We start from the raw sequence: 23,732 nt of genomic DNA, 5'->3' as shown, positions 1-23,732 counted from the left end.
AGGGCCATTGAACTGTTCAATGCTTCACTAAAGGGAAGAGGAGATAGACTTCTCTGCATAGTCTGTCTGCCTCTTCACCCTCTCCATGTTTGAATACTGACTGCCCTAGACTACTTTTTGCACCTTCACCATGACACTCTGTGAAAAAGAAGTCCTCTCCTTTTCCCCATGACAAACTTTTGGAAAAACTGCCTTGTGCCACACTTCTATGGACTGCAGCCAAACACTCACCTGCACTCAATTCCAGGTTTATGGCTGTTTGTTTCGTATGTATGTGTCTGTATTGAGGTGTTGATTTTTAACTGTGATTGGGTTAATGGTAAAGACCACCACCACCCCCACATTCCCTATAATGGTTTAGCCCAGACCTAATTGGGTAATTGCCTAGCCGATTTAAAGGCAGGCTTATTTCACACAGGAGAGACACACAAGACGGGAGACAACGGAAGATGGAGGGAAGAGCTGGAGATCCAGAGACTCAGGGAAGTTTAGAGTTAGAAAGTAAATTGAAGTTTATAATGTTAACCTTGCTTGCTGTGAGGCAAGGGTATAAAGTATGGTCCAGAGTTATGCAAGGTCGCCTTGTTTGGATCGGGAGCCTAGAAAGTCTTTAAAATTGTTGCCTAGTTTAATGGCGAGTTCAAATGTTCACTTGAAGATGCATACTGAAGATCGCTGGATTTCTGCTGTGCTTCCTCCTGGTTTGTGGACTAAATAAATATTATATTTTTGTATGGAAGCTGCTGTCTCCTGCCTTTCCTCAACACCACCTAATCCAGTGGCGCACCTCCCTAAACATGGGGTGGTTGCCGTGGTACCTCACACACTCACTCTTGAACACCTCACCGTGCACACAGAACTACAAGCCAGTCCTGGCCCAGTCACTGCAAGCGTCTCATGCTTGATCACCCTCAAGCACACTGTGGATTTTTTAATTTATATAGTATATTTAGTATTAAGTTTTGTTAGTTTTTCTTATCTTCTACTGTCTATTGTGCAGTGGAGTTTTGTTATATGTTTATACTTAGATTTACCATTTCTGCTGTAAGTGCATGTTGTGTGTGATGTCTGTATGCTACCGAGACCTTGAATTTCCCCTTGGGGATCAATAAAGTATCTATCGACAGGTCTGCATTTGGAACTATTTAAAACTTAAAAACCAGACAAAGCAACACCTTTTCATGCAATGCAAGGCAAATTGGCAACTAATTTTCTTGAAGTACACCAAGTGGCCTATTTCGACGCAACATACAAGGGAGATTGGTACAGCCAGGGTGGGTACAGTCCCACAACCAATACAAAAATGAAATGCTTGCGGCAGATTTGCAGCAAACTTGTGGGTGATGTGTCAGTTCACTAGAAAATACTGCCAGATGTTTGTTCACCGCTAGAGGCAAACTTCCAGTAATGTTCTGGCAACAATGAAGTTTGCCATTAGTGGCAACTGTTCATCAATGGTTTGCCACCACCTTTAACCAATAATTGCAAACTGTTCTCCAAAACCTGAAATTTCTGTAAGGGATGTCTTGCAGTCCTGTAGATACACAATAATGACGATATAAAATATCAATATCATAGTTTGGTTTGGCAATAAGTCATAATAGATAACATGCACAATAAAATCCTCTTAAAGACATGAAAACTGGAAATTATGTCTTTACAACATAGCCACAATACAAGCAAGGCAAAAAAGTTCCACACAACAAAAGTCGATTTAGTCATTTATTTAATAAAAAGGCAATTTCTTGGTGTATTCTCAAAATGAAAAGCATACAATTGAATATCAACTGGAGGACCAGGTTGCTTCTAAAAAAGGTAAGGAAGAGAAGTTAATTATTCCACATATAAATACATATACATAAAACTTCAGTGGTCAGTCTGAGCTCTACTGACTAACAGACTAAATGTCTATCAAATATCTTGTTCAACCCAATATTATTACTGGTGTGTGCACAACAATAGGGGGATTCAACTTGATGCAACAGCCTGCAGCCGTCTTAAGCTTACTGCAAAATGTGATTATTTTTGAGATTGGTACATTTTCAACCAGTCATAGTTGAAAACGTATCAGAATCACAGAAAATAATCACATTAAGCAGTCAGCTTAAGACGTCTGCAAGTGGCTACATGAAGTCGAATCCCCTGATACCTAATGTCAATACCACCCCCCAAAAAAAGTTTCATGCTGAAGTCATTTTATAATCATCAAGACATTGATTAAGCCCAAGATTCTTAAACATTTTGGTTCTGAGGGAGGGACAATTTCAGGGGACCCCCTCAAAATCGTAACAATTAAGCAAGGGCTATTTGTATTGCGTAGTTGTGGCCAGGTTCACTATTCCGGGTTCTTACAGGTATAACTTGGGTCTTTTGTCAACTTCGGATTTTGCATCATTTGACTAAATTACACTTCTCCACATTCAGTTACCTAGCTGCAAAATAAGCCAAGCTAAGCAGCGAAGGAACCACTGTATCCCATTGTGAACAATTTTCCAATGTTTGACTGTTTAATGCGCTACCACTTGAAGGTAAAGATAAAGATGACCAACTTCCTGTTTGCATTCAGCAAAGTCAACTTTCAAGGTGACAAACATTTATTGGATGGCCACTCACTGCTCCTCACTACCTCAGGTTTTTAGTCACATAGCTAGTTTTAGGTCCATCTTGGACAGCTATGATATTATGGCTTATAACAGGGTTCCTACACATTTTGCATTTGAAAATTCCATACTTTGGTTGATCTTTCTGACCATATTCTTGACATTGTGGCCACTTATGGTTTGGGATAACACGGTGAAAACAAAGGTATTAAACAACTGAAGTGAATTAAAAAATGACACTTAATATTAGTCCATTTAGCTGGGTCATTTTTAGTTGTATCTTGACGATGGGGACTGACAGTTATGCTACACAACAGTAGGAATGGTTCATTATGGCCCGAGTGAAGTGATTAGTACTGCAAATGCAATAGTCTGGAAACACAAATATTTCTCCATACCCTTGTTTCTTTTTTCCATACTTAGCCAGACCTGGAAATTACCAAAATCAAATTCCATACTTTTCCATGTTTTCCATACTGCGTAGGAACCCTGTTATAATCAAATTCTCAATGGAGAAAATTAATGGTATTTATACTTTCTGAAACAAGTCTGCAGGTAGTCAATGTTGAGCTCTATACCAAGCTGTTAGTCATGAATTTCACCACTCTGACGTGACTTCACAATCAAAAAGATCAGATAGCCTGATCCAAAACTTGGGAAACCTCAAGTATGTGCCATTCAAACTATGACATGGCAAGCAACGCTGTTATGTCAATAAAATGTATGTTGTCAAATTTCTTGTTGTGGAATAATTGAAAGGGAGAAATAGAGACGAGCCACAAGGTAATAAAAAGTTTGGCTGTTGTTCGTTGTGGTAAACCATATACTATCGCCTAACAGTGTACAAGAGGAAGACCTGACATTTGATATCATGCCAGTACATTAGCCAATTTTAATGTGCAAGTTAGTGAGGGGGTTGGGCTGAAGAAATCACTATATAAAGTCTGGCCACAAAAACAACCTCTGCCCTTGGCTACACACATACCTATCTGCCACCAATTCCAACACCATTCATCTCAAATCATACCTTACCTCAAAGATCACGAGGTGGTAATGTATACCAACCCCTGCCTGCTACCTACCTGTGGCCTGTTATCCTGAGGCCTGGCTGAGAATTACGGCTCACTGCCTGCAGATAGCCCTAAAGAAAGAACACAAAATCTATGAGCAATAGCCCATACATCTTAGAATGTGCTGCAAGAGGCTACAGGAACGACCTACATCCAACTTGTTTTAAGCAATAATTGTTTTAATTAACCAATATTGTTTGATGTATAATAAATAAAACCTGACAATGTTAACTATATAGTCTGTAACTATCATTAATCTTTATAAATTTGGTCATGACTGACCTACTTTTTTTTTTCCAAGCAAGAGTTGAATTTGTACATTCTAACTGTAGTTGGAACTCTAGTTGCAATTTTGTTTTGGCTAATGTTACTCACTCTCTTAATGTCAACAGTTTTGATGGTGCAAGAAACTAGTGTTTTTTTTTATACTTACATGTATGGGAACCAAAGAATGTAAAGACAGTGCCAGCAAGCACTACTGAGGTAGATTTGGGGTTTAGTTTACCTTTGGTTTGCGGCGAGTTCTAGGTTTTTTGCCTCCTCTCCTTTGCACTTTATAATGCAGCCAGCAAGTCTTTGCATCAAACTCAAGTACAAGTCTGCAGGTCTGAATTACGTCGACAGAGGGGGAGTAAAATCTCACACACTGCAAATACAGGTCTTTGGTGCGAGATCATGATTACTCTCCTAATGACACCATGTGAGAATCAAGTTTTGTGGCATTATCTAAACAAAACATTTGAGCAATTGGAAATTATTTAGAGATGCATAAACTTTTTCAGACAAAAAGAAACCTTTACAAACATTTGTTTGGCTGCCTCTGTTCTAGCAGACATTTTTGCACTTGGATTTGCAGAAAACTGTGCATAAACCTTTATAAATCTTTGCAGTCATCAGGACTCATAGAACCAGCACATCTTTGAACATTAAAATCTAAGTGCATAATAAAATATAAAAATACATCTTATCTTTTAAGGGATGTCCTACTGTCTCCTCCGGCAACTATGTACACTTTGTTTTGTAGAAAGAAATTTACATTTCTCCTCAACACATTTAAAATTGACATGCAAGTCAATAAGGGTTTATACACAATTTATGGACAGTTAACAATTAATTTGATGTTTCTTTTAAGAGAACAGACAATGTTAAGACTCATCATTCGGATGTCATAATTCTGCATGCAAAGTTTGTATTTTAAAAACCTAGAACAGTTTTTTCTTTTGAACATCATTTTAGGTTAGTTCGATATATTTTCATTTAAAGGTCACAAGTGAAAGAAAAATACCAACTTTGTTCGAAGGAAAAGAACTAGTTTATTGACATACTGCAGCAAAACAGGTCATATTTAGTCACCTATTTAGACAAGCTTACACAAGTATTTCTCAACGCTTAATAAAGACGGACAAGCTATGTACAGTTGACAATCTATAGATTAGCCAGATGCTGAATACATGCTATTAGGTCTGCTGCAGTCTCAGTTGGATGAGCCCGAGAAGATTCTACTCAAGCGTCAGAAAGACATCCCTCATTAAGTGTATCTATTGAAATTTTTACATAGATAAGGAGCCCTGCATACCTTGGGCTGACATTAACAAAGGCTCTATGCTAATTAAGGACAGTTTGATTTTTTTTGTTTGGAGAAAACAAAAAATTGTATTGTTAGAACATTCAGTAGATACAGGTTTTGAAACATTTCAAATTGAACTGAACGACTTGAATGATCGCTATATGGACAGCAGTATATTGAGTTTTCCTTCATCCTGAGTTGTCTTCTTTCTTTTTTGTAGCCATTTACAGTTTTTGATCATAAAATATAGTGGCTGCAAATGTTTTTGATTGTTTTTTTTGTTTTGTGGTGTTTATTATAAAAAAAAGGGGGGAAAATCCTAAAAAGGGGACACATCATAAAAATACCAAACACAAAGTGACCGTGACAATCCAACCACAATGCTCACAGGGCATTTCAAGCAGGCCATTTTACCCATACAGATGATGCAGTATAAAAAAAAAAAAAAAAAAGGCAAGCAGGGGGTTGACAACTAAATTAATTAAAATCAAACAGTGCAGTCCTGGCTATGACAGTCCCTTTTAACAGTTACAGGGACATGTATTCCTCTCGATCAAAAGCACAGAAAAGAGGATGGAAAAGGTGAAAAATTACTTTGAGTCGTTAAAAAGGAGTTAGAACTCGATGCGGTTGCCCGGGAAACTGGCTCAGCGATCAGAAAGGCCGTGCGTACGGATGTGCCCGAGGGGCATTCTTATTCTGTCGGGGAGCTGCTGCTTTACCACCCTGGCCTGCCGCCCATCCACCTTCCCCCCAGTCATCCTCAGCTGTGAGAAAGAGAAAGAGAGAGAAAGAGAAAGAGAGAGTTGAAACACAGCATTGATCATAGATAAAAGCTGAACTTTTTTTTATATTGAATTGCTATACATATTTGGAACAGATAATTACATTTACCCATACCATAGGACTCATACGTCTCCTGTGCCTCTCCATGCCCATAGTCATAGTATTCAGTCTCTCTGTGGAGACAAACGGTGTTGCAGTTACATGCAATTTGCATTTTCACAATAATAGCTCAGAAAGCAACTATTACATAGCAGGGACAAGATGGAGCAGAAACTTACGCTTGGGGAGGCTGACTGTAGTGGCTGTAGTCATACCCTTCGTAAGAGCCTTCAGGGTAGGTTTCATCGTATGACTGAAAAGGAAACCGCAAGCATGTTACCATCAGCGCTTTTTACAACCACAGGGCTTAAAGGAGAATTCCGGTGTGATATTGACCTAAAGTGTGTTTCCAAAATCTGCTAGCCGATGCTACCAACAGCTTTTTCAATGGTGGTGCTTCGGCATCGGGCTAGCCATGCAAATAAATAATTACACCATTTACGAGGCTCAATGCATCTCCACACTTCATTGGTAGACTTCCGAGGGTCCTGACATTTAAAACGAGACATTGAGAACTTCGAAAAAGCACTGGTAGTTTACTTACAAGACTATTTTATACAGACAGTATCTTCACGAAGTTTAGCGTTTGCAGCCATCTTGAATTTAGTCGAGCGACGAGTAAGAATGAACAGGTATGATAAGTAGCAGCAACCGGAATCCATGCATTTCCACGGAATTATTTTGGAATCTGATCCCTTATACCTGTTCATTCTTACTCGTCGCTCGACTTATCGTGACTAAATTCAAGATGGCTGCAAACGCTAAACTTCGAAGATACGGTCTGTATAAATAGTCTTGCAACAGTGATTTATTTGCATGGCTAGCCCAATGCCGAAGCACCACCATTGAAAAAGCTGTTGGTAGCATCGGCTAACTAGCGCCAGATTTGAGTGCAGGGGACAAGCCGAGATGGGCTATGAGACATACGTTAACACTCGGTATCACATTTCAACACACTTTAGGTCAATATCAAACCGGAATTCTCCTTTAAAGCAATAAAAAGTCTGTCATGTTCAGACATTTATGAGTAGGTCATATATACTGTAGTCTAATTGCCCATTTTCAAATCTAAAGCATACCAGCTCACACCTGAATTCAGGCACGGTTCCTGAACACTTTAAGCCCTGCAAAGTTTTCAGGAAGTTCGCGAAAACACGCGAGAAACACACGAAGACATGCATTTCCTCCATAACTCGGAAGCGATGAGAGCCTTAGTTTTGCACAAATTGAACCAGAAATACACCAAATGTTGGGAGAAAAAAAAAAAAAAAAAAAAAAAAACACGCGTGATGAAGTCTTGGGTCTGTTATTCAGCTATTCTGATTCTGAAGGAGAATATCTGCCTTTTGGAGAATATGATCGATCGTCTATTGACTGATGGTCACGGAGCGTCTGTGAATGGAGGTGCGTCTTTTGACAGTGTCCACTAAGCATACCATGCTTATTTCGACCCTCTGCCCAACATAGCTGGAGGTGCCAGTGACAGTAGTGATGTGTCCGTAATGGACATGGTATAGACAGCAGGGGTTGTAAAAATAGGGCTCTGAAGAACTTCAAAGTCACCCGCGATATGGAACAGGTTTGACCAGGCTACTTTATTGTATAGTAGCATAGGGTTTGTGATTATAGTAATAGTTTACTATTGTTGGTTTACATGTGACTGTTTTCCTGTTCATTTGTTATGTCGGTTAAATCACAAAAAAAGAAAGTAAAACTGCTCAAATATGTTCAACATCTAGTATTTACTGAAATGTGCATAATTCACGGTGGTTGCCATCCAGTGACGTCATAATATGCAAATTAGATGAGTAAATTTACCCCCTTCATAAACTTCTGGTCATACTCAATGATAAGAGGTAAATTACGATCCATCGTTAATTAAAACGCTCATTCCAAACACAATATCAATAGCTATATTTGTCGACTCCACGTTAATGATGGACTAGCGAACATTTGGCTAAATGGCCTCTCTTTCTCCCCCCCCCCCCCCCCCCGACAGTTGGAATTTGTTGTTGCCCGAGTGGCATAACCACATGTCTTAATAATGTGGTTACGTTTGTGTGGAAATTCTCAATAAACAATAAACTACACATTTCAAATAATTGTAGGCCTATTTCATTATTATTATTATTATTATTATTATTAATAATATAATTATTCTTTAATAATGGTTGTAATATGATTACATTTGGTTTAAGCTGGATGAGAAAGATGGGACATAATTCTATAGCATTAAACAGCTGACAGGAACGAAATTAACCATTCCGGGAACAGTATTTTTTTGTTCTAACCGGTTCGGGAACGTCAATTTATTGGTGGAACTCATAACCGGAAACGTTACAATTCCGTTTCTGTTCGGAACGAACCGATTGGGAAAAAAAAAAAAAAAATTCGGTTCAAAGCCCTGCTTATAATACAGCAACTCATCTTCATGTTACAGTATAACTCACATATTCCTCATAGGACTCGGGGGCTGCTGGATGCTGGTGCTGATGTTGAGGCTGGTGCTGTTGCTGGTGGTGCTGGTGAGAGAGTGCTGAGGAAGGCAGCATCCTCTGGGGAGGGGGTGCAGAGGGCCTTGCCCGTGTGGCGGCGCCCCCTCTGCCTGGGGGTGCAGTGGGTGGAGGTCCACCTCTGCCAGTGGGAGCCCCCCTCACGGCTCCACCTCGACCAGGACCTCCTCGCTGTGCACCACCACGGGGACCTGCTCCACGTGGAGGCATGCCGCGACCCCTGGAAGTCAAGAAGGACAAACAATATAAGTCATTAAAGTTAAGTGTGAGATGGGAGTTAATGCAAGACACTTAACACTCATTAAGATTCTAAGTGTGAGAAATGGTCGAAATAGTGGCAGAGTCTGACACCAACCTTTGCACAGACATAGGGGGTGGTGGGGCTCCTCTCCCCCTGCCTGGTGGTCCGCCACGGCCTCTGCCTCCTTGGTCCTGAGAGCCATTAATGTAGCCGCCTATGTCCATGTACGGCTCCTGGTGGATGTCCTCAAGATTATCAACCTGATCAGAGAAAAGCAGATGTAACCAGTTATGTCAGATCATAGCAAAACAAACATATAACAGGTTAATAAGTAAGATACCACAAATATTCTAAGACTTACAGGAACCAAGAACTTCTTCACTTCCTCCATAGCATGGGCCATGCGCAGGTATGCCTCAGGAATCGGAGCGTACACCTCAATGAACACATGCAGCTCCATGGCCAGATGGGCATATTTGGGCTCTCCACCCTTCCTAAGCTCTTCCTCCTGGGAGGCAGAACAATGATTTAACAACCACAGCCATTCCTTATGAAAAGGTTTTATACAGTCGGTATGGAAATACATCATAGGTTTTAGAAAGAGACCATTACCTTGTTCTTATCCCTCATGGATCCTCTGCCCAGAACAGATATCTTTGCCCCTGTGTCCTCCTGTAGTCGTTTGATGGTGTTCCCCTGTGGTCCCAAGATCTTCCCAACAAAGTTAAACTGGGTGGGGTAAAGGATAAAAGAGGATGAGAAGACAAATCTCACACTGTAATATTATGGCTTTAGTTACAACCAAAAAAAAACCCAAATTCAAACAAGTTATCTACTGAGCCGAATTTAAGAGATGCACTTACACGTGGGTACTGCTTTACAGGAATCAACACCCTCTCCTTCACCCTCACATTCTTTGTGCTGAAGAGGTCCAAGTAGGTCTCTGCTTCTTTCTTGGGTTCTCCTTTCTGGATCCTTTCAATTTCTGTAGAAGAGACCATTGTTGGCTTAATTTATAAACGACAATAATTAATGCTCCTTTCTTTTGCGGACTCTTGCATTATCCAATCAAGGTATTAATGGGTGCATAAGTTAAACTAATTACCTCAAAGCAGTCGACATTTTCCATAAAACATTAAAAAAAAAAATTACATTGATGCTTTTTTTAAACGGGCAGACCCGGGTTTTAAATGAGAAGACCAGAGTAATACCAATGACCATCTCATTCATCGTCTTCACGTTACATCCCCACGTACCAGCTGTGGCATCATGATAAAAATAATGTTTCGATTGTCTTCAATCGTCACAGTAAATAAAATCGCAACCTTTTTGTACCAAACATGTGATATTTTCGAAATTTTTTACTCTGGTATTGAATGCTTCAGACTAATTAAACATGTCTAGGATGTACGTTATGGACAAAGAAAAATGCGCGATACAACTATCCTTAGCAGGCCAGGTGGCGCACGAGGCCGCAGTAAGGCATAAGGAGACTGACTTTAGCAATGTAACATTACCTTTAAAAAGAGGACCTTGGAATTAACGTTAACGTTAACAGTTAACACAAGCATTAAAAGCTAACGTTAACTACATGTAGCACCCATTCAGACGATGTACAAATGCTAATCTTAGCAAAGGGTAATCTTAGCAAACGCTAATGACGGTGTTTTCATTAACACGGGCTCAACACAAAACTAGGCCATAACCAAAAACGCCAGCTTTTTACTTGCATTAATGTCGGTCATAAGACTCTAACAATATAATATGGGTATTTTACACATTCTCAACCAAAAGTCGCATCACACTTCAGGAAATGATAGCTCGCTAACGTATCCGGTAACGTTAGCTCCAACAAAAGCCAAGACCGAAATCTAACGTTATCAAATGGTTGGCGCTAAAATGTAACAATTGGAACGATAATCTACAATCTTTGGACAGCATACAACAAAGTCATTCACAGCCACTGCGACAGTCATGACGTTGTTCCACACATACACAATTGCCACATAAGGATGCTAATGTTAATGAACGCGTGGTTAGAATTCAAGTTTGTATAGCCGCAAAAACAGGTTTCGTTTGTAGCTAGCCATCGTTAGCTCGCTAACGTTAGCATTTGCCATGCGACTGGGCCTACTTTGCCATGCTTCAAAGCCGATAGAAGGCGGTGAATTAACTGTAAATTACCTTCATTTAGAAGCTTCATTGCGTGAGTAAACGATGCATCAAGACTATCTTTCTCAGCTAGAAGCTCTGGAAGGTATTTGCTGTCGTCCTCCATTTTAGGCTTTTTAGCTTTGCGATTATCCTTTGGTGTGGTATCCATTTTGATCTGGTATTAACGTCTGTTGAAACGAAAGCAATTTCCCTGCACAATATAATACACACGTCTGGTCGAACTTGATCCTTTGTCTTTATCTATCACTGGTTGTGAAATATCTCTCTACTTTCAGGTTTTGTTTTCGCGTCCGAAAGTTAACATTAATAGCAGTTTTCTGAGAGGCTGGAGAAGACCCAGAGAAGACCAACCAGATATAAAACCTAGACGGATGTGAAGTCACGGCACACGTTTCATGCTCCACCCCTCTGGCTCCACCCATCTAAAGTTTAAAAATCCTCGTTGGGTGGGCTCGGTGGGCTGTCACTGCTGTTACCCGTTTTATACTGTCTTTTTTCTTTTACTATTTAGGCCTACTGTACGTAGCATATACGTAGCCCTACACACCGCCGCCGACTTGAGCTGCAAAAGATACAGGAAATCATTAATTTTCAATAAAAGCCGGCTTCTCTCAGCTGCAAGAAGTGGCAAATCACAGGTTGTCATGTTGTTCATCTATTAGGCTACCCACTGCACCATGCGTGCTTCAAATAAAGAAAAAAAAAATAGGCAAGTCGAATTTTGCCTCTCCTTTTGTAGTGTAGTAGTTCTAGGCCTACACAGTTTGTTTCCAGTGACTTTATTTGTAGATTTGCGTTTCCTGCCTTTAAGACAGTTAAGAAGCCTTGTGTAGCCTAGGCCTAGTTAGCATGTGATCATGGCATAGCCTACTGCTAGCCTGGAAATCGCGAGAACTGTGGATTTCCAGGGTAGCCTACTGCCTCTCACACAAGAAGTCCAAGCTTGAGTTACCATTATCACCTTGGCAATTTGGCTGATTTGGAGTTCCTGTCATTTTTGTTTAATTTTTGAAGACTCAGCCTACATCTTCATTCCTGTTTTTTTGTTTTGTTTGTTTATTCTAACAATAATTTTGAACCTGAATTTATCCATTGTTCAGATTGCTTTATGTGGGTAAACAACTGGGCACGTTTTGTGGTGATATATTCTAGTTAAACATTTTACTCTATTCACCCAGTATCTAAGAAGAGAGTCCAAGCACTCCAGAAGGCATACAGTAAAAAAAATACATAGGGCCCCATATTATTAGTCTATCCCAAAGAGGTTGCTGTCTTCTGTTGTGGATGTTAATTATTGTGGCATTTTCATTATTTCCCAATTACACTGTTTTGACATATAAGGAAATTCACTCAAAAACAATTTCAAAGGAAATAAGCACATATCAAAATGAATAGATTAGATTCAACTTTAGTAGGCCTATCATTGTGCAGAGTACAAGTACAAAGATAACGAAATGCAGTTTGCGTTTAACCAGCAGAAGTGCAAAACAAGCAGAAAAGTGCAATGTGATACAGAGTATAGACAGACATAGACAGTTCAATAAATATAGTGCAGTAGTATACAGTTGATTTACAGAAGGTGGTATCGAGTAATATAAATTAAATGTAAATATGTGCAGTGTATTAGCAGTTCCCTTAGAGCAGAATAAATATGGCTATGTAATGTGAACAATGTAGGAAAAACATGTACAGATAATGTGCAATGTAGCAGTAGGCCTAATAGTATAATAGTTGTAGAGTAATATAGATACAGTGTATGCAGTGTAACAGAATATAATATAAGAAAACAGAATAAATATGGATATGAATACAAAGCAGATGTAGGCCTACAATGTATTCTCAAGAAAAACATTCACGGATTTGGTTTGTCATGCAGTTGTGTGAAATGGGCTATCAGGCTTGAATAGGCCAAATGGTCTGCTCATCACAGGAACAATGACAGGGCAAAACCTTTAGTGTTACAATGTCATTTGGGTCAGACAGTGCATAGAAAACAAGTTTCAGCTATCAGGGAGGACCCTGAATGGGCAATTAAGAACCATCTAAAACCAGGGTGTCAGACATAGACAGTGGGTCGGATTTATTTGAACGAAACCTTGTGGGGGCTGTCATGGCTATTCTCGTGGTCATTATCATTTTTGTATGGGTATCAGTTGTTGTTTAATGACACACTCCTTTTCTACACCCACTTATAAGCAAACAAGGCACATAGGTTTATCATGTACTACTGCTCTTTCTATCTTGAAATACCCTACCTACCATGTCTCTTTTTTACCAGCATAGAGTATATGGCTATGCCAATATAATGTAATTGTCGGTGGGGCAAACCACCTTTTTCCCTTTCTGCATCTTCCTTTCTGAGGATGATTTGTAGTGCTGGGTTTAATTGTTTATCATTAAACCTGATATGTTCTAAAACAATGCCAGAACAGGCATTAGATATCATGAACACACTCACTTTTATTCGTTGTGTATAGCTCAGCAGATTCTCTGTCTATGTCCAGATTGCTCTCAGATTGCTCTCTTGTGATTTTAAAAATACAAATGTGTATGGATATGTCATTCAGTCATATGCAACTCATGGTCAGGACTCATGTTAAATACATTCCGATCTGTACAAGGCCTTTGTTTACCAGGGCAGATGTCTGCTCACCCAACTCAGACACCTCACAATATACCTGCACAGTCTTGTGGTTCTCTAGCTGTGCATACATCTGTGCTCTGTACCTTCACCTATTAAGACTTCCCCACCGTGGGTCATGGAGAAGGAGGTGTGGGGGAGGGGTCATTTCAAAGTGTGACTGGAGAAAGAGGTGTTGTCCTGCAGGACAGCTGGAGCTGCCCATGATGTAGACAATGCAGGTGGAGCTCGCGCAGTCATGTGGCAGGCATCACACAGGCATGTGTGTGAGGGCAAAGTCCTTTCAGGCAAGTCCCTACACTCTGCGGCCATATTGTAATGCTTTTTGGGCACTTATGCGCATGCGCAAGCCTTTACAACAGCAACCTTGCTCCAGCGGCACATGATTGGCACAATGTATACACAACACACCACATGATTGGCACAATGTATTCACATGTCGAATTTATTGCCGTGGAAGGGGTGGGATATGTGTAGACAACTGCCATATTGGTGTTACAAACTAAACCCATGCATTTCTATTGAGAATTTTTTGAGTGCTGTGTCTAGAAAGTCTCTGGTGAGGGCAGGTGAAGAGGAAGCTGCTGAGAGTGACCTGACATTACTTAACTAATTTGCTGTAAAAATACACATAAATTAAATCTGAAAGATTACAGATATTATGTGTGCATTCATTCAAGTTCACATGTAATTCCCTACTATAGGGAATGAAACATGTTGTCAGACTCACAAATTCAATCCACTTGTATTTGATTTTCTGTCATTTCCCTAGTACCCCCATTTGCAAAGATGTATATATACTCTGCATTTATCCTAATTTGTGAATTAGTGAAACACACTCAGCACACAGTAAACACACAGTGAGGTGAAGCACCTGGCGCAGTGAGGTGAAGCACCCGGCGCAGTGAGCTGCCTGCAACAACAGTGGCGCCTGGAGAGCAGTGAGGGTTAGGTGCCTTGCTCAAGGGCACTTCAGCGCCTACTGGTCGGGGTTCGAAAGTCCGTAGCACTAACCAGTAGGCCACGGGCGGCTGCCCAGTTAAGTTGGGAAATAAAAACAAAATGTGATCATCTGCAAATCTTATAACCATTTAGTTGTGAAAGGACATATCAAAGTTGAATTTAACTACTTCATGGAAAAAGTTACTCATATCCTCCAGGAATGGAGTGAAATAATACACAAAGGGGCTCAGTTGTGCCTTGTGATAGCACAGCTGATTGCATGAGGATTATTTTGTGTCCAATTAGATTAGATTGATGCTGCAGCATCTCAGATTTTGTTCAAACACGCGATCAACATTTCCAAAAAAACTGTGCAGAATGACTGTATCGCAGAAGGGTGGGATGTATTTCCGGATGCTGGAGGGCGTAATTGAGTAAGTGATTGGCAATTTTCAGTTCCAAAACTGTTTCCATAACCCAGAAACTGACGTGGCCATCTATTTCCATGGTCTTTTATAGGAGTGTCGCCACTCTGTTTTCTCTACTGCTCTGGTCTGTATATGAATGGCTTACAAAAACAAGGTCTATAAAAGATGTCTGGTCATCTTATCCTCATATTTTTAATGCCCAAACATTTATTCATTTTGGGACCTAAACATTATCTATAGGCAAACTTTGTGCAAAATCTGCAATGATGACGTAACCATTCTCCTGTATTCTGTATGATTTGACATGGAATGACCCAACAGATAAGCACATATTTCCCAAGAGCTGCTGTTAAAAAGCCATAAGTCAGACAGCAAGCAATGCAGCAGCAGAATGTTGATCATTTGGATTAAAATAGTACAGAGAAGTTTCTGAAACAGCATGTCTCACTCTGGGTGAATGCCATGAGGAACAAGGCATGCTTTTTACATTAAATTCACAATCTCCATTGCTGTTTGGTTGATCTGAATTAATGCCAATGGCCAAACTACAAAAGCATCAGTCTGTTTTCTGGCTTTTGACCTGGGTTTGCAGTGAAACCTCTGCACAGTCAACTGTTATATGCACATCTAGGGTCATGCTTCAATCTTCCTGCCAGTGTACAGCAGTGATTGAACTTCTGTATGCCAATGGTATTAGCCTACCTGATGCATTCCATATTCAATCTCACATGTTCTGGGTTTGGTCTACTCTCCTCTTGACAATCCATTTGTAGGCTAGATGTAGCAAACAAACCACAGATTAAAGCAAAGCACTCCCTCTTTTAACATCACCAGACAGAATGAAAACATGCACTATTCATCGTCAAGCAAGATTTTCCAAGTCTGAAGAGGTTGTCCCTTTAAAACTTACACTCCTCCCTCATGAATTATGCGACACCTCCCACCCCAACACATCTGTAGTACCGAACTGTTAGCTGACTACTGCTGTCTTACTTAGATCATGAGTCCCACCTCTCATAATAAGTGAGCTCAACCAAGCCGCAAAACGGTGCCAAATATAGTTTTCTCTTAATGCATTGTTGCTATTTTTTGATGTTAAAATCTCCTGGTGGAAACTGGTAAGCATTCATTCGCTAATTGACGTTTTCAAGATTTGGTATGTGGGGCTAATGTTAGCCGTTTAGCTAACTAGCTAGTTAAACTTAGGCCTCAGTCTTTTGTTTTTTTGTGGACATGTGTCTTGCTGTCTTAATTAAATATGGTTGTTGTGCAAGCAAATGTTTCGGGAAATTATTTTCCTCACACAAAGTCATGTCAAAGTAAATTATTATAACCGCTGCGTAAAAAACAGTGCAGTTAGCGTAGCTAGCAATCAATTCGTTCTGGTTGCTTCCGCAAAACCTAACCTAACGTGAGCAAACGTGAGGTTTACATTCCTTCCAGACAAGTTAGCTTAAACTCTTCGGAAACTCAGGACCCATTCTTACGACCGTGGGCTATTTATCTTGTCATACGGGTTGTCAGTTGTAGACTTGCTGGTGTGAATGCCTTTAATTTGTTATCATTTGATACTTTGGTAGACAAGATAACGCGTTGTCAGGGCAGGTTTAGTATTGCATAATGTGGTACAGCGCCAGTTTGCTTTTCTTTCCTTTATTGACAGATCATGTTAGTTTGCTGATGCTGTGAAGCGTCCTGAAACGAGATGCAAAGCTGTGGAAGAGTTCTAAAGGGTAACGCGAATAGATATTCAGGCCTACTGAATACGTCTGGGCTGAAATGCATCTTCATGAGTAGAACACCTACAGCAGACAAAACAGAGTAAACTTGGGCAAGTGATCATTTGAACTAGGTGGGTGTGTCTCTGAGTGTTATTATATAACTTTCAATAATTCTCAGGAGTGTATTATTGAAGTGTGGCAAGCCAGCACTGAATACAATGATTGGAAGGATCAGATTGCTTGATGGTGTTAGCAACACTGTAGCAACAAGCTGTTTTGTCCATATGGCGGACCAGACATGTGGTAGTCTACAGTGGCAGGTTTGAATTGAAATGAAACTCGAGAATTCGAGTCAAAAACTAGTACAAGTCTTGTTAAAAGTTTTGCATTGCGTTGTAAGAAGCACTTTGTGATTCTGTTTAGGATAAGGCCTTGATGCATTTTGGTTCAGATAATGCATTTAAACCAACTAAAACAAAGATGCATGAAAAAGAATGCACAAGGCTATTTCATATGATCTTGTTACTTTCCTATCATTACACTTCAGCAATTATATGATCTTTCTGGATTTTATAATTGTTAACAGAGGCCAGATAAGTGTGATGCCAATTTATTAAGGGTGTAATATATGTTATGGTTTCTATATCGATAGAACCAAAACATTTAATTGATGATTAAAGGGATTTCCTGTCAGAGAAGAGATGGCCTTTATTAGCATGATATATTTGCTGACATTTTTTTTAACCTGTCTTATCTTATCTGAGTTTGTTTCATAATAGTGCATGTATATCACCCCAGTTGTGATGTGTATGTACTAAATACAAGCAAGATAAAACAATTCTACAATTGAAAAGAAGCAGAATTTCTTTGAGCACTTTTATGTCAATGTCTGTCAAACACTCTCTGTTTAGCATCGTACATCTATGAGGAAGTGGACTTGAGCCCAAACTCTGATATGCATCATGTACGCTTCATTCATAATGTATGTTTTCTATTTTTTTTCCTATGCAGTTTCCTCTTCTCTGACAAGGCAATCATAGCTCAGAAGGTGAACAGTGACCATCAAGGATAGAGACGGCTTGTACAATCAGGGGGCAAAGAGGAGCCGCAGGATTGTCTGGAATGGCAGGTGGTCGGAGAGGAGCCAACCGCACCACGTACTGCAGGTCTCCACTGGGCAGTGAACAGTCTGTCGGCAATGGAAGTCACTCCACCAGCTCCCCAGTTACAGGGGTGCGTTCACGGACAAGGTAAGAGATTGAGTGTCTGGCTTTCAGTTAGCAAGATGATGGCTTCGTCCTCCGCAGAGTACTCTTGGCTCGCAGATGTTTTTGTTTGAGTGTTCTACACTGGAACATGAAACACAAATCAGCCTTATTGGGAGCCATTAAACCTCTAGAAGGCCACACTGGGAATCAGTCAAAAGTTGGTATTTTGAACCCGCTGTATAATTGATGGACTTTGGCCTCTTACCCAGAGAATGAGAGTACACTAATGTGCCCAGTAAAGCAAATGCTCTCATACAGTGAGAGACAAAGAGCAGATGCTGCCCCTGGCAAACATTGAACCACCATCCACCTTATATTGACATTAAAAAAAGATATTAGCTTGTTTGAACATCTGTCCTATTTTGCCACTCAAAAATGTGTATACATTTTGTGAAAATCAGGTCACTACTGTATACCTAATTCTAGAAGCAAACCATTAGGCTTTCTTCATTGCTAGTTTAAGTAATGATTTAAATGGTCTGTTCACATCATCTCCTCAGGAACGGCTCGGGAACTGGCATGTCCAGCCCTCCTCTGGCTGCCCAGACAGTTGTCCCTCTGAAGCACTGCAAGATTCCAGAACTCTCCATGGAGAAGAATGTGCTCTTTGAGCTCCACCTGTTCTTCTGCCACCTCGTTGCACTCTTTGTCCACTATGTAAACATCTACAAGACAGTATGGTGGTACCCACCAAACCATCCACCCTCCCACACCTCACTGGTGAGCCAAAACATATGCATTTGGGTACTGCACACATGGTGACTGTAAATGGCTATAACAAATCTAGTATTATAATTTTTAATATTATAAGTTATGTTTAGGTACTTACAGTGTTTGCAGAAGTTACAATAATGAGAAGTTTAACTGCTTAATTGAGTGCAAACATGGGATGTCTGTCACCACAAGCTGCTACGCCAAGGCATGCAGAGTAGCACCTGTGTCTTCCTGAAGGCGGATGATCTAGTGGCCCACAGGGCGTTGTACACTCGGAACCTGAATGGCAGCATAATAATCAGTTATATAATGTCATGGGTTGTCAAAAGAAAATGCTTTGTTGCTTTCACACTGCACTGTCTCTAGTCCTACCAAATGAACATTAGCCAAAATACCTCAATGCTTGAGTTCCTATTGCTTGTTATATTAACTGTGATGCCTGGTGTCTGGTGCTGTTTGTGTGGATGCATTTAGGCCTTTACTCCTCATGGTTGAAATTTTGTGATTTCCCCATTTAATCTAGCCCTGGCAGCAAATGTAATTGTGCCGCTAGGGTGAGTCTAGATTTCTAGGCTACATTTAATCAGTAACACTCTTTAAACACACCATTTCATATAAGGCCTGCACCAACACCCTCTGTGTCGAAGAGAGTGTTTCACATAATACTTTGTTCCTTGTAATACTTTGTTTCCTTGTTCCCTTCTAGAACTTCCATCTTATTGACTACAACATGTTGATATTTACCATCATCGTGTTGGCACGCAGACTTATAGCAGCAATTGTGAAGGAGGTATGAACTCTGTTCTTGTCAATGTTGGGTAACATCCATGTCTGTGATCTTTGAGTTTGAGTAACAGAATACCAAGCTTGAGAAACCCACCCACCCACACCGCCCCTTGTTTCCCCTCCCTGTATTTTCTGTATACTGTAAATGTGACCCTGCAAGGCGAAACCAGTCGTCAGTTGACAGTTGACACATTTCTTTGGCTTTCTACGTTTTCCCTCCAGGCGTCTCAGAGTGGGAAGCTCTCATTTCCTCACTCCATCTTCCTGGTGACGGCTCGCTTCGCTGTGCTCACTCTGACTGGCTGGAGCCTCTGTCATTCCCTCATCCACCTCTTCAGGACCTACTCAGTGCTGAGTCTACTGTTCCTTTGTTACCCGTAAGTACTCAAACGACACTAGGACACCTTTCTCTTTGTGGCTCACAAACAGACACTCTTTCTTTCTGTCTCTCAACACGACACACACACACAGACACACACACACACACACACACACACACACAGACACAGACACACACACACACACACAGAAACACAAACACACACAGACACACACACACACACACACACACAGACAAACACACACACAAAGACACGCACACAGAGACTCGGATACACAGACACCAGGGTTGTGCACAATTCGAATTGCAATTCTGCTTCCTGTTTGCTACCTCAATTGAAATGCAAGTGAAATTCAAGAATTGAATAGGAATTTAAGAGCCTGTTTCAATTCAATTCTGGAATTTTGCACAAGCCTGACAGACACACACACACACACACACGCGCACACAGAGACTCCGATACACACCCACACACACACACACACACACGCACACACACACACACAGAGACACACGCACACACACACACAGAGAGACACGCGCACACACACACATACACACACAGACACACGCACGCACACACACACACAGAGACTCAGATGCACACACACACACAGAGACACACACACACACACAGAGACACACACACACACACACGCGCACACAGAGACACACGCACACACACACACAGAGAGACACGCACACACACACAGAGACACACACACACACACACACACACGCGCACACAGAGACACACGCACACACACACAGAGAGACACGCACACACACACACAGAGAGACACGCACACACACACACAGAGAGACACGCACACACACACACAGAGAGACACGCACACACACACACAGAGAGACACGCACACACACACACAGAGACTCAGAGGCACACACACACACACACAGAGACTCAGAGGCACACACACACACACACACACAGAGAGACACACGCACACACACACACACAGAGACTCAGATGCACACACAGAGACACACACAGAGACACACACAGAGACACACACAGAGACACACGCACACACACACGCGCGCGCGCACACAGAGACTCAGATGCACACGCACACAGAGACACACAGACGCAGACAGTAACGATGACCCCATCTCTTGGCAGATTTGGAATGTACATCCCCTTCTTCCGGATCAACTGCGACTTTAGCCGCGCTGGGCCCCTCTCGCCCATCACCAGCATTGGTGCCAAGGAGATGGGCAGCATGGCGCGTGGGCGCGACTACCTCTCCGTGCTAAAGGAAACGTGGAAGCAGCACACCAGCCAGCTGTATGGCGTGACCGTCATGCCCACACACGCCTGCTGCCTGTCCCCTGACTTGGTGCGCAAGGAGGTGGAGTACCTGAAGGTGGACTTCAACTGGCGGATGAAGGAGGTGCTGGTCAGCTCCATGCTCAGTGCCTACTACGTGGCCTTTGTGCCCGTATGGTTTGTCAAGGTGGGTCGAATCTGTTAGCCTGGTGTCACTGTGCTCCATATTTGGCTGTGGTCATTGTGGTACAGACATCCTTTGACTGGGTCAGGAGATGGTTTAAGTAAACACTGTTGTAAATTATGCTCAAAGCAGCTAAATAAACTGCTCCCTGGCCTCGGGCTTATTGACACTGGCTGACCTGATATTAATTAATTTGTTTGTTTGTTAGTTTGTTTATGTATTTATTTGATAGGGACAGTGCTCATTGATCAACAGAAAAGTACTGTAAATAAGCCAGAATTGGCTGTATGGGCTAATTTCCATCTGTGGTCCTTAGCCCGTTTCTTAAAAAGGCAACCTAGAGATTAGGAGATTACCCATCACATGTGCCTACAGCTACAACAAATACATGGAGGTTAGTTTTCAGACCTGTATAGTGTGTAGCCATTAAACAGACAATGCAACCATGATCTGCAAGATAAAACTAGTTTGCAATCTGTAATCCAAGACTTGCCAAAGGCAAAGGTACATGATGTTTCATACCTATACTATACCTGGTTTCATACCTGAGGACTATCAAACATCAACAGTGGGGGGTGCTGTGGCACAGCAGGCTACAGCGCCTGTACCATGCACATGGGTCCGAGTGCCCACGGGGACCCAGGTTGGAATCCGACCTGCGGTCATTTCCTGATTCCCACCCTGTCTCTCCCACTTACTTCCGGCCACTCTTTGCTGTCCTGTCCAAATAAAGGCAAAAAAAATATATATACAATATAACAGTTTCTGACACATGCAGAGCATGTCTAGTAGGCAACACTCCAATTGGTCTGTGAGATCTACAAATATTTGTTTCTAGTTAATGAAAAGCGAGATCTTTTGTAAATGTATGTCTTCCCCTGCCTGCAGAGTACTCAGTATGTGGACAAGCGCTGGTCGTGTGAGCTCTTCATCCTCGTGTCGGTCAGCACCTCGGTCATCCTCATGCGCCACCTGCTGCCGCCCCGCTACTGCGACCTCCTGCACAAAGCGGCCGCCCACCTGGGCTGCTGGCAGAAGGTGGACCCTGCGCTCTGCAGCAACGTCCTGCAGCACATGTAAGTGATTGGGGGGGGGGATCTCATACGGAAGACATGGGGAGCTTCACCATGTGATTTATGCATTTGTGTGTGCCATTATTTAATTCATTCAATTCATTTTTTTTCCTTAAAAAATACTTGTTCATAATATTCATAGGGCCCTAATTGAAATGATGGGCAAACTGCAAGTTTGGCAAAAAGTAAAGTGTCTTGTACATGAACTAAGGCCACCATGTTTCATTTGGGAGCATTTGTGATTAGCAAATTGGTTTTGCCAAGTCATGAACAAATTAGTTCAGTTTTGCTCGTTGCCCAACTTCATTGTTTGGTGGTCATTTAAATGAGTGCTCCTGTTGTGAGAATGTTGTGAAAATATGTGGAAATTTAACGCATCTCCTCATATGTATGATCTCTTGTTCTCAGCTGGACAGAGGAGTACATGTGGCCACAGGGGGTTCTGGTCAAACACAACAAGAACGTCTACAAAGCTATGGGCCACTACAATGTAGCAGTGCCCTCAGACGTTTCCCATTATCGCTTTTATGTGAGTACACTTTTCTGACCATATTGAACATTTTTGAAAAGCCCTGATATGCTAGAGATCATGCAGGTTAGTTTTGGTGTCATGAGTGTGTGCCTTGCCTTTAGTTCAAACTTGGGATGTTTTTTGTTGTTGTCGTTGCTGCTTCTTTTAAACAATATTTTTAGATTTTAATCGTTTTATATTAAATATATTTGCATAACATTTCATTCTCTTTTTTTCTTTTTCCATACAGTTTTTCTTCAACAAGCCCCTTCGAATATTAAATATCCTCATCATTCTAGAGGGATCCATGATATTTTACCAGCTCTACTCACTAATGTGCTCCGAGAAGTGGCACCAGACAATATCATTAGCCCTCATCCTGTTCAGCAACTATTACGCTTTCTTCAAACTGCTACGTGACAGAATAGTTTTGGGGAAAGCGTATTCATACACATCAAGCTCAGATCAGAAAGTCAGTTAGTGAAGCCAGCTATTCACTCAGCAAGTCAATCATTCTGTCTTCACAACAAGAAAAGAGACAAAACAGCATGCATAAGAGCTTTTTATTTTTTCTACAAATGCATTTTGTTTTTGTTCTGATCTGCCATATTAAAACAGAAAGATATTTTTGTATTCCTCTATGTGTACAGTGTCTATTTATTTGTTATTGCAACCGAATTTCACTATTTGAACAGATGCTCTAATAGTAGTCTGACGGGTGATATGCATATTTGATGCCAACTGCTTTTACTGTTTCTCGAAGTCCCTATAATTAATTCAGT

General features: G+C 41.2%; 2 protein-coding genes across 5 annotated transcripts; one reads left to right on the top strand and one right to left on the bottom strand.

The window, feature by feature from the left end:
- Window positions 1-1,709: 1,709 nt before the first annotated feature.
- khdrbs1a (KH domain containing, RNA binding, signal transduction associated 1a) lies at window positions 1,710-11,437 on the bottom strand. 3 transcript variants are annotated; one of them, XR_006025463.1, is made up of 10 exons: window positions 11,061-11,437; window positions 9,740-9,861; window positions 9,489-9,605; window positions 9,238-9,384; window positions 8,991-9,136; window positions 8,573-8,855; window positions 6,302-6,375; window positions 6,126-6,196; window positions 5,832-6,004; window positions 1,710-3,741 (listed from the first exon to the last, which is right to left on the bottom strand). XR_006025463.1 is itself a non-coding variant. In XM_042072675.1 (9 exons), exons 1-9 carry the CDS (start codon window positions 11,197-11,199, stop codon window positions 5,892-5,894), a joined length of 1,212 nt encoding a protein of 403 aa, XP_041928609.1. In that variant the 5' UTR covers window positions 11,200-11,437; the 3' UTR covers window positions 4,964-5,891. The 3 variants fall into 3 exon arrangements, 2 of the variants coding, with proteins under 2 accessions (XP_041928609.1, XP_041928610.1); XM_042072675.1 differs by lacking the exon at window positions 1,710-3,741 and having other exon boundaries at window positions 4,964-6,004; XM_042072676.1 differs by lacking the exon at window positions 1,710-3,741 and having other exon boundaries at window positions 4,964-6,004; window positions 6,138-6,196.
- Window positions 11,438-16,007: 4,570 nt separating this feature from the next.
- tmem39b (transmembrane protein 39B) lies at window positions 16,008-23,586 on the top strand. Of its 2 annotated transcripts, XM_042072672.1 has the most exons (10): window positions 16,008-16,180; window positions 16,726-16,914; window positions 17,795-18,033; window positions 18,552-18,771; window positions 19,472-19,555; window positions 19,774-19,928; window positions 21,036-21,369; window positions 22,255-22,442; window positions 22,848-22,968; window positions 23,201-23,586. In XM_042072672.1, exons 3-10 carry the CDS (start codon window positions 17,906-17,908, stop codon window positions 23,429-23,431), a joined length of 1,461 nt encoding a protein of 486 aa, XP_041928606.1. In that variant the 5' UTR covers window positions 16,008-16,180; window positions 16,726-16,914; window positions 17,795-17,905; the 3' UTR covers window positions 23,432-23,586. The 2 variants fall into 2 exon arrangements, with proteins under 2 accessions (XP_041928606.1, XP_041928607.1); XM_042072673.1 differs by lacking the exon at window positions 16,726-16,914.
- The last annotated feature ends 146 nt before the right edge of the window (window positions 23,587-23,732 follow it).

The sequence above is a fragment of the Alosa sapidissima genome, chromosome 19, assembly GCF_018492685.1.
Source record: "Alosa sapidissima isolate fAloSap1 chromosome 19, fAloSap1.pri, whole genome shotgun sequence".
Classification (NCBI taxonomy): domain Eukaryota; kingdom Metazoa; phylum Chordata; class Actinopteri; order Clupeiformes; family Clupeidae; genus Alosa; species Alosa sapidissima.
The sequence above is the reverse complement of the archived record's forward strand: the minus strand, read 5'-3'. Positions and strand labels throughout refer to the sequence as shown.